Raw genomic sequence first — 12,447 nt, 5'->3', positions numbered from 1 at the left:
GGTTCGTTTCTGTACATATTTTTGAACTGTTGGCTCTTTTATGTAATAAACTACATTTCTTACACACCCGTTGGTGAGAACATCATTCATTACTTTTGTTAACACATACTTGTTAACATATGTACGTTTGTTAACAATTTCAAGACATATGACTAGCTGCTCCTAGGTGATGAGCAGGTCACTAATGCCATACATTCAATGAAAAAACAGCACGATCGAAACAGATTACACTGTGATGTATAGTTAACCTGACAATCATTTGTTTGTGACACGTAAGTTAGCTAGGTAGTCGAAAAAGATGTTAAAATTTGATTAACACCTGGTTTTTGAGGAAATGTAAGAAATAGAATACTACTACTAATAATAATAATAGAAATAGATACCATTTATCTTACAACTCGTTTTTTTTAAATGTATCCAACTTGCTTTCACTCGATGAATACATTTTAAAACAACTCGTTTAAGATAAATGGTATCTAATGGCCACTCATGTAATATTCTCTATTTATATAATGACTATCATTTTAATGATTGTATCATGTTCTTTCAGAAAGGAAATGTTTTTATTTAACGATGCACTAAACACATTTTATTTACGGTTATATGGCGTTGGACATATGGTTAAGGACCTCACAGATATTGAGAGAGGAAACCCGCTGTTACCGCTTCATGGACTACTCTTTTCGATTAGCAGCAAGGGATCTTTTATATGTACCATCCCAGACAGGGTAGTACATACCACGGCCTTTGATATACCAGTCATGGTGCACTGGCTGGAGCTAGAAATAACCCAATGTTGTTTAAGTTCAATCTTCTAATTTGTGGGTATAATTTTGTTGCTTTATCCTTTGTGGTTAATATGTTTTGCATTATTTAAAACATATATGATCATGTAAGTTAGTTTTTTTAAATAATAAATATTATGATAATAAATATCCTTTATGAATGTCACTATATTGCACATGACATATGGAGTTATTTTAGACTCGTAAACATAACAAGAATTGTTATATTGAAGTAAATATACAAGTATGTAATACATATGTACCTATTGCTTGTAGAGATCATTTTCTAGAATGTGAATCAATGTTTAAACATAACAAGAATTGTTATATTGAAGTGAATATACAAGTATGTAATACATATGTACCTATTGCTTGTAGAGATCATTTTCTAGAATGTGAATCAATGTTTAAACATAACAAGAATTGTTATATTGAAGTGAATATACAAGTATGTAATACATATGTACCTATTGCTTGTAGAGATCATTTTCTAGAATGTGAATCAATGTTTAAACATAACAAGAATTGTTATATTGAAGTGAATATACAAGTATGTAATACATATGTACCTATTGCTTGTAGAGATCATTTTCTAGAATGTGAATCAATGTTTAAACATAACAAGAATTGTTATATTGAAGTGAATATACAAGTATGTAATACATATGTACCTATTGCTTGTAGAGATCATTTTCTAGAATGTGAATCAATGTTTAAACATAACAAGAATTGTTATATTGAAGTGAATATACAAGTATGTAATACATATGTACCTATTGCTTGTAGAGATCATTTTCTAGAATGTGAATCAATGTTTAAACATAACAAGAATTGTTATATTGAAGTGAATATACAAGTATGTAATACATATGTACCTATTGCTTGTAGAGATCATTTTCTAGAATGTGAATCAATGTTTAAACATAACAAGAATTGTTATATTGAAGTGAATATACAAGTATGTAATACATATGTACCTATTGCTTGTAGAGATCATTTTCTAGAATGTGAATCAATGTTTAAACATAACAAGAATTGTTATATTGAAGTGAATATACAAGTATGTAATACATATGTACCTATTGCTTGTAGAGATCATTTTCTAGAATGTGAATCAATGTTTAAACATAACAAGAATTGTTATATTGAAGTGAATATACAAGTATGTAATACATATGTACCTATTGCTTGTAGAGATCATTTTCTAGAATGTGAATCAATGTTTAAACATAACAAGAATTGTTATATTGAAGTGAATATACAAGTATGTAATACATATGTACCTATTGCTTGTAGAGATCATTTTCTAGAATGTGAATCAATGTTTAAACATAACAAGAATTGTTATATTGAAGTGAATATACAAGTATGTAATACATATGTACCTATTGCTTGTAGAGATCATTTTCTAGAATGTGAATCAATGTTTAAAGGGACAGACCCTAGTTTCAACCGGGGGAAATTAATACTAAATTTAGTTAATCTACAAACCTGTAACACATTTGGATAAAGTTACAATCGAGTGAAACATGAGTCTGTGACTTTGAAATGGTGAAATACCCTCTAAAAATAGATTAATTGTTACTTCTCAGACGCACATGCGTTTTTAAAAATATGAGAAATGCATTTTGCGATATTAAAAGCACCAGGATGACCAAAAACACTTCGAATGTACGGACATTGATAATCTAAACCATATAATCTAAGTATTAATGTATGATTTCAATTATCAAAAGCAGTTATAATAGTAAAAAAAATATATGCTTTAGTGTTTAAAAACTAGGGTATGTCCCTTTAAGAACATCTCTTTCTTTTCTTTTAATCCTAATACTATCAAGTGAACACGTGTGCATGACCTTTAAAATCAATTCTGCTTTAACAATGTACATTTAAATCTCAAAATAACAACCCTTTGCAAAACAAACATACACATTATCTGACAATGAAAGACATTTTCTTTCATTATAATTCTCAATGACTTCCACGGAGACAAAACTGTTCCTTACATTGATTTTTACAGACCAACCAGAATACAAGCAAAGTAGATATTATAATATTATAAGAACTAAAAAATGAAATCCTGAAATCTGAAGGAAGCAGGTTTGGTTGCAAGAAATACTTTTTTTACCTTCCCCTGAAACATCCTGGATTTACATGTTATTAATTCAGCAACAAACCGATACGAAACTGCAAAATAATCTAAGAGTATTCCATTTACCACAGACCTCTAATCCCTAGATACCTTGGGATTTGAAGGGACTTAAGGGATTGTGTAGTCAAATTAGACTGACACATGTATCAGAGAGGGACAATAACACTCACAAACCATTCTGCTCAGAGTTGATAAAACAAAACCCCTCAAAATATTACTCTAAAGGTTTGTGATGGACTTATATTTGTTAGGTTTGTGATGTGTATATACGGTTATTTCAATATATATGTGTGCAAGAGAAAGAGGGAGGAAACCCACTTCTACCATATACATATAGGTGATCATTTTATCCATGCATTGTATATTGTATGTACAATCAAACCTGGTCTAACGGTCACTTGTCATAATGGTCACCTGCCTATAATGGCCACTATAAATCCCCCCAATGCATTTCCTTCTTTATTTGACCTGTACATAACGGTCACCTGTTCATAACGGCCAGCGGTCACCTGCTATAACAGTCACAAGAAGACGTTTTTGGGTTTATTTTTTGTTCCTGGTTATGTCTTTACTTTTTCAATCATCTTAAAAATTATAAATTAAATGTGTTTATATGGAGCTATGTCTGGATTCGCCTATCGTAATTGAAAAACAAACAGGCACTCAATAAAGTCCGTGACACGTAGTTACTGGTGGTGTAATTCGATTGGTTTTCAGTGTCCACATTAAACAGTAGACAACTTCCCATTGGATGTACATAATGTAATCTGTATGTATGGTCACTCTATTAAGTCTCGAGAAACAAAACAAATGAGGTGTTATGTTAGGTTTCTGATTGTTTCTAGCCAGAAATGATTGGTAAATAAACATGAATTGCTGAAGGCAGCAGTCATTAAAGATGTCCTGTGTTAGAAATATTTAATGACTCGTGATCTTATTCTGCTGTAATCAACGGTCATACTCCACTGAAGGATTAGCGGTGACATGAAACAAACAAATGAGTTAAACAGGCCACTGGGTAATAACCATCAATTAAACAAAATATCTTCTGCAAGTCAATGTTAGTATTTGCGAAATGTATTAATTTTGAACCTGTATATAAGGGCCACCTGTCTATAACAGCCACTTTTGTCAGGTCCCTTGGGTAGCCGTTATATACAGGTTTGACTGTATATAGAAGAGGGCCTCTAAGTTGTCAAATTTCTGCCTGATTTTTTGGTTCTTTGTATAATAAAATATGTTTTCAATCAATCAATCAATCAATCAGCAGCACTCACATTGCAACAGTAATTTAGTACAAATAATAACGAACTAAATATCCAATAATGATAAAAATGCCACCACAGATAAATTTTCTAACAACATTTTTCAATGGCACTACGGATTGCCATTGCGAATTTCGAGGGCTGGCACTGTAATTTTCAGTTGATTTATTGTGGTGGGACAAGTTGACTTGTTCTGGGCAAGTGTTAACAAGTGTTAACGGCTTTGTCAGCACCCTAGTAAGGGATTCCAGCACAACTAGACCAAAACCCCCACAAACAACCAAGCATTCTCGGAGTCCTTCTATAGCAATACCTGTCCCCTATCAGGCCCCACAAATTTCAATATATCCTAAGTTCAAGAGCCATAACTCTATCAAAAATGGGTAAATCACCATTAAAGTCCAACTTGATCTCTAACAGGTACCAGACGTTTCGCCCCCCCCCCCCCCCCCCAGCCAGTTCGCCCCCAGATCTGTTCGTCCCCAGTCAGTTCCCCCCAAATAGGATGTCAGTTCACCCCCACGTGCATAACCAGTTCGTCCCTACAAAGGTACCAGTTCGCCCCCAAATAGGATGTCAGCTCGCCCCCATGTGCATAACCAGTTCGCCCCTACAAAGGTACCAGTTTGCCCCCAGTCAGTTCGGGTCATGTTCCTGGCCTGGAAAGTCATGAAATTTTTATATTGGTCATGGAACGGCCTGAGGGTAATAAAGTTCTGTTCTGATATATCCATACATGTTTGATCTGTGTTGAATACGAATGCCAGGCTAGGCAGGTCAGGTCAGGTCATAGGGTTTTACGTGCACATTTAAAAGCTGTTGTACCGCACGTCTGTCATGACAGGCCAGGCTAGGCTGGTCATACGCGCTTTTATGGCGATTATCACATGTTAACCTGTTAACTGTAATCAGTCATAGTGTTTTTATAGTTACTAATTAGTGGCCAAAAGAACCCCCGTAATAATCCGTCAATTAGAATAATGCTCACCAGAAGAGGCCATATCGAATTGCTGTTCAAAGCCCTCTTAGGTGTTAGCCAAAGATGCATAATCAGCATCAAGGTTATGTAGCTGATTAACCATTGTTTTATTTCTTTCTTCTTAAAACAGATCATATCTGGCAGGAATGGATGTTTTAATAAATGTTGATGATGTGGTTTGTGAATTTGTGAAAAAATGTCAGTGTCTATGCTTATTTGGCACCCTACGTTTAATTACATCTGAAAAAAATATAACCCCGTATTACAATTCTCATGATTCATGATCAGTCCAAATTGTGGAAGGACAACAAACCCTCCCCTTTAAGAAAAGAAACACACACAACACACACAACACACACACACAGATACACTTTAATATCCTCTAAAGAAACAGTACAATAATTGTTTAAAAGTAACAAATAATTGGGGGCAAACTGACTAAAAGTTGGGGGCGAACTGACAAATATTTGGGGGCGAACAGGCAAACAGTTGGGGGCGAACTGACAAATATTTGGGGGCGAACAGGCAAACAGTTGGGGGCGAAACATCATGGATTCATCTCTAACAATACACGATAAAGCTACATACAAAATTTCAACTCAATATCTTGAGGCATTGTTTAAAAAAGTCCAAAAACCTATATGTGTGACAGATGGATGGACGGATAGACACACAGACAAACTGAAGGATGAAGACGAAACATATAGTAAGATCCAGTTAGACTGGTAGGAGCCTAATAATAACAAGCATTCTGAGAGTACTGCTAAAGCAATACAAGTTTCCTATTGGGCCCAACAAATCTTCATATCTCCTAAATTCAAGGAACATAACTGTAAAAAAATAGGTAAATTGCCATGAAAGTTGAACTTGATCTGTATCAGTTTATGATAAAGCTATGTAGAAAATTTCATCTCAGTATCTTCAGGTATTGCAAAAATAATGTCTGAAAAACTAATTTTCTTATCTCCTAAGTTCAAGTTCATAGGGCCATAAACCGGCCTCGGTGGCGTTGTGGCAGGTCATCGTCTACAGGCTGGTAGGTACTGGGTTCGGATCCCAGTCGAGGCATGGAATTTTTAATCCAGGTACCGACTCCAAACCCTGAGTGAGTGCTCCGCAAGGCTCAATGGGTAGGTGTAAACCACTTGCACCGACCAGTGATCCATAACTGGTTCAACAAAGGCCTGCCTGTGGGAAGCGCAAATAAAAGATCCCTTGCTGTCTGTCATAAAAGAGTAGCCTATGTGGCGACAGCGGGTTTCCTCTAAAAAAATCTGTGTGGTCCTTAACCATATGTCTGACGCCATATAACCGTAAATAAAATGTGTTGAGTGTGTCGTTAAATAAAACACTTCTTTCTTTCTTTTCAAGGGCCATAACTGTGTGTTAAAAATGGGTAAATTACCACAAAAGTCAAACATGATCTGTAACAGAACATGATAAAGCTATACACAAAATTTCAATATCTCGAGGCACTGTGAGAAAAACATCCTGAAAACTACATGTGGGACAGACGGACGGATGGACAGACGGACGGATGGACGGACAGTCAGACTGACAGACAGAAGGGCGGTAGAGAACTAATAATTCATCCATTACCATACTGCTCACATAGAAACACTCATAATTATTCATAACCACAGAATAGGTTCTTGACACGCTAGCATGCCATACTATCTTCACCCTCGCAAAAATCACATAAATGGACATGAGCTGTTCTTATTGATTAGACTAACACTGGGCTAACGCATTTATAAGAATTCACTTAGGTGAAAAACATCACTTTTTCCCCGTTAATCAAATGCTGGGACCAGAAATAGCACTTGTGCATAAATAATTCAGTGCAAAATATCTATTAGGTGTTAAAAAGTAGAAATTGCATATATTCTTTTCAAATAGCAAATAATACACATACATGTAAGAGGTTTCTGATGTGTTAAGAAATACATTAAATGTTGCCTACTGAGTATTATCATGTTTCAACTATAGATTGATATTTCACACCATTGCCAATCACTAACTACATTATTTAGTTATTTTTAACATAATTTTTATTTGAAATTAAAAAAAAAAATAAAAAAAATAGTTAGGATCAAATTCTAATCTTAAATTAAATTTTTTGTAAGTCTGTGATACGGCTATCTGGTTAACTGTTGTTTACATGGAAATTTCAAAATACAGCAATTAAGAGCAAATTCTATGGAGAGAAAAGAAAAAGGTTAACCCAAGTCTCAGAAAATTGCGAGAGCAATAGTTTTGGTCGCGCATCACTCACGTAAGCATAACACACATTTCTTTTGCACATTGAATTTATGACATCATTTACAAGTTCATGATGAATTATGTAAAAACAAAATGAGTTACCTGAATTTGTTTTTGCGTAACCCATAAATGGTGAACGCAAATTTACATTTCTCAGAGGCCTGTTAACCTCATTATGTATTTTGATATTTAAAACTAAAAGTCTCAATTTTTATAGAGTCAAGTCAAATTGCAGGAAAATAACTGCAATGAGAATGTTGTCACCTCTAATCAGTGTAAGTGCATATTATTTAAACAAAAAATTATTAATGTATTTGAGAAGGAATTGTGAGTAACGTTTTCCCCCGCATTTCAAGGGTACAATCTTCATTAGGCCTGTAATGTGTATTCATGTTAATTAAAAATTATATATATATGTATATCACTAAGAAGGTAAACAAAAAACGTTTGCTATGAAGCACATTGGTTTATTAATCATCAGCTACTGGATGTCAAACACTTGGTAATTCTGACAGTCTTAGATAGGAAACCTGTTACATTTTTCCATTAGAAGAAAGTGATCTTTTATAAACATCATCCTACACAGGATAGCACATACCATGGCCTTTGGTACACCAGTTGTGGTGCACTGGCTGGAATGAAATATAGCCCAATGGAGTCACCAACAGAAATCGATCATAGACCGACCGCACATGAGGTGAGCACTTTACCACTGGGCTACATCCTACTCAAGAATATGAACATGCCAAAACCGTTTAACAACATTGGGGACTGCAAAACAGGTGAGCGCTCCATGGTTAATGACCATTAGCCATGTCTGAAGAGTCACTGACAAAATCAATACACATCTCCCAAGCTGGGAAGGCAGATTAACCAGGAGAGATATATACCTGGCATCAGCGAGCAACAATTAGCATAGTTCATCGGCAACTCAACCGGATTCACATTCAACAATGCCAAGTCCGAACAATGCATGTCCACCACTAATTTGTAGTCACCGAGTACGAGAAGCGCATGCACACCGGTAATTTGTAGTCATCATGTATTGTAAGCGTCATTTGTTATTGATCAATACGAGGTGTATTTGTCATGAAGAAAGGTTATCACAATACAAATTGAGCTAATTAATCAAGGAATGGAGGCATGTATTACTTCCCAGCACACTGTATTATATTTCAAACAAATGATCCACTGGTATGACGGTATGTTAATTTCTGTATTATTAAAGTTAAAATTTGTTTTGTTTACTATCACCACTAGAACAAACTGATTTATTAACCCATTAGCATACTGGATGTTAATTATTTGATAATTTTGACATATAAAGTCTTATGAGGAAAAAATGCTGCATTTTTCCATTAGTAGTAAGGGATCTTTTATATGCACCATCCCATAGACAGGACAGCACATACCACGGCCTTTGATATACCAGTCGTGGTGATGTTTTGTACTTTCCCATAGACAAGAGAGCATATAATACAGCCTTTGATTTCAGTTATGGGGCATTGGCTGGGATGGGATAACCCAATGGAAAGAGAAATAGTCCAATGGGCCCACCAACGGGGATTGATCCCTGACTGACCATGCATCAAATGAGTGCTTTACCATACACAGGACTACATCCCACCCCTATATACTACAAGTATGTGATATATATATATATATATATATATATATATATATATATATATATATATATATATATATATATATATATATATACACATGTATACACAGCTATCTTTGTTATACCTGTACCATGAAATTAAAGTCAAACTAGGTCAATGAATTATTGGTATAAATATCAAACATAATGAAAGTAACTTAAATACAAGTTAATCAAATGACAAATTTAAAGGTAAAAAACCCTGATATATAATAGTTGTAGTTCAATGAAGTGTGTTATGCTTATGTTTGCATTTTTAATAGTTAACATGAATTCAATACAATTCCATGTAAATGTTTCGCCTACCATAAAAATTAACATTAGAGAGGAAACCTGCTACATTTTGTCATTAGTAGCAAGGGATCTTTTATGTGCACCATTCTACAGATAGGATAGCACATACCACAGCCTTTGATATACCAGCTGTATGGCTGGAATGAGAAATAGCCCAATGGGCCCACCGACAGGAGTCGATCCCAGACCAACCATGCATCAAACGAGTGCTTTACCACTGGGCTAAGAGTCACCTTTGAAAATTAAATACCTATATCTAGACTTTTTACTTCATAAAGGCGAGACAAAAAGCAGGGCCATAAAAACATTTATTTTGCTTCACGGTTTTTTCGTGGGGTTTTTTAACCCAAGAAATGTAGTTCAAAATTTTACTTTGAAGTCTGTTAACCCATTGAGGTATCTATAATTTGGGAATACACATAGCTCTAGAAAATATGTGAACAATATTCACAATTACATCTTACTGAGTATATAACTATGTAATGTAAAAAAAACAATTAATTAAAACTTTTCATTGACAGTAATGCTGATCATTTTAAAAAATTTATTAGCCAAATTCTAATTAATATTTTATAATGAAGTACTGATCTCCAAAACTCCAAACTAGCAACATGATACTGAACAAAATAATATTACCTATAACTCTAACTTAGGAATTCTAACAGAAAATATGTGAAAAATATTCATGATTACGTTTCCTTGGGAGAAGATGGATGACAGAGTAGCTATATTAAAGCAAGTTACAAAAGTGGCCACAGAACATAGATAAAGGTTAAAATCTCTCTCACCACCGACTCGGAATGACATCGGAAGATGTAGCAGACAAAGATATTTCCATCGGACTTGTGGTCAACATCACGACTAGGTTCTCGGCTGATCACACCAAACACATCTTGCTTGGAACTTCCCTAGGGTGGACAAGAGAAGATGACAGATAATTATACATACAAAATTGTCTTATACAGATCGGCACAGCATTGTGCTGAAACAAAACAGACAAGCATTTATATCGAAACCACTCCACAAATGACCATTATAGCATCTTATAGGATTTTCTTTTAATATTTCAAAATCTTGACAAACCAAAGGTCAGTCAACATGATTTTTATCTAGGTACATGTAACTGATTGTTCAGTTACGTGAATTATATTTGTGCAACCTAATTAATTAACTAAAAGTTACATAGAACAACATTTTAATGACAGTATTTCCTGCTGATACTGTAAGTTTGAGCAAAATAAGATATAAAATTAAATATATTACTGGTAATGAAAAATGTCTTTGATACTTGATGTTTAAGCAACTTTCAGAACTGTTCACTATATAACCTATTGGGGGTGCATGTCAATTTAAAGTTGCATAACTGACACACCGACTTTCAGAACGTTTAACCGTTCACTATATAATCCATTGGAGCATAACAAACATACAGATAGAACAATGGTTCATGTTAAATATTGTGCCCTGGATGGGGGCTGGGGGGTGGGGGGTGGGTGTGTGTGTTGGAGATGAAGTTTTCTTTTGTAATCAAGATCAAAATTTGGTGGCCTCAGGCCAGACCATCAATATTTTAGGACATAAAAATGTACAGCTAGTAATATATCCATGTCCAGAATAATACACAATACCAATCCATATGAACAGCAAGAAATTTCCGATAGCCCAAGAAATAAAAGTAAGAAAATGTGTATACATTCAGATCAAATGTAAAATAATAGCTTGGTGATTAAATTCCATTCTGCTATAAACATAAATGTACCTGTATAATAATATAATTTTAAAATGCCAGAGAGAGAGAGAGAGAGAGACAGACAGACAGACAGACATAGAGAGAGACAGAGAAAAAAAAGAGACAGAGAGAGGGAGAGAGGGAGAGGGAGAGAGGGAGAGGGAGAGAGAGAGAAACAGAGAGAAACAGAGAGACACAGAGAGAGATAGGAGAGAGATTTTAGATCAGCTAAAGTACATGTACACTGTCATATAGGTTACAAGCAGCTTTCACAAGTATGTCCAACAGAACAACATGGATATTATTAATTCAGAGGTGAGTTCTGTCTGAATGATTTAAATGAGCTTTTTAGTGGTAACAGCTGATGGTTTTGACACTGATGCAGTTTTGCCTCAAGGCAGCTGCACAGAATCATTCTGGACTCTATATTGTAATTACCTGCAAATTGGAGAAAATCAGTAGAACTGATGGATGATCCCCCGAGGAAAATCGGGACACTAGAGATATTCAGACGGAAATTATTTACTACACTGTCTTGTGGCTACATCCTGTTCTCCCGAGATTGTTTAAATGATTAACTGCATTACATTACACACATTCTGTGCATGTATTAATAGGAACAAAACCTTGTGTGCAGATTGAGATTTACTTTGGTGGAAAAACGTTTCTTTATTAAAGATCAATTCACTGTTTTTCACTTTAAAAACCAGAGATGAAAATGACCATCGACAAACAAAAATCTTGAAAACTTGTACAGTGAAACCTCTCAAGACCGGACCCTCTGTAAACCAGAATTCCCTCAAAACTGGACGTTTTACAGAGTCCCTTTTTAAAAACCAGGACAGAACTTAACCTCTCTAAACCAGATCCCTCTTAAAACCGAACATTTAACATGGTCCCAAGGGTGTCCGGTTTAGAGGGGTTTCACTGTAGTTTTTTTTCAAGTAGGGGTGAGTGTGATACTGTAATTCTATCAAAGAACAAGGACAGAAGCAGCTGTTGTGTATCACTAAAATCAGAAACTCCAGAATAATAGGGTCCTTCATGTTTGATTAATTAACAAACTTGTAATATTAGGCATGTGTTTGCACACATCAAGAAGATGCCCAAATCTTTGTTTGGTATACATGGCCAGACAGTTATTTTTACTGCAATTAATATAGCTGTAGGCAGAATACACAACTTCTAAGGAGCCTTCACAGAATAGGTCAATGACTTAATTAGTGAATACAGTCAGATAAAATGCCCTTAAGCCAAATTTCAAGTAGGTTCAGGTAATAGACAAATGGTGTCTTCTTCATTCAGGTGACCTTGA

General features: G+C 34.9%; 1 protein-coding gene across 2 annotated transcripts in view; it reads right to left on the bottom strand.

The window, feature by feature from the left end:
- LOC121376247 (TBC1 domain family member 4-like) overlaps nt 1-12,447 on the bottom strand; it is an 80,203-nt gene that overhangs the window by 35,136 nt on the left and 32,620 nt on the right. For both annotated transcript variants that reach the window (XM_041504070.1, XM_041504071.1), the window contains exon 3: nt 10,192-10,311. In XM_041504070.1, coding sequence (XP_041360004.1) covers nt 10,192-10,311 — 120 coding nt within the window. The remainder of the gene's footprint in view (nt 1-10,191; nt 10,312-12,447) is intronic.

Source organism: Gigantopelta aegis, chromosome 6 (assembly GCF_016097555.1).
Source record: "Gigantopelta aegis isolate Gae_Host chromosome 6, Gae_host_genome, whole genome shotgun sequence".
In the NCBI taxonomy this organism is placed as follows: Eukaryota; Metazoa; Mollusca; class Gastropoda; order Neomphalida; family Peltospiridae; genus Gigantopelta; species Gigantopelta aegis.
Note: the sequence above shows the minus strand (reverse complement) of the source record. Positions and strands in the feature narration are given on the sequence as shown.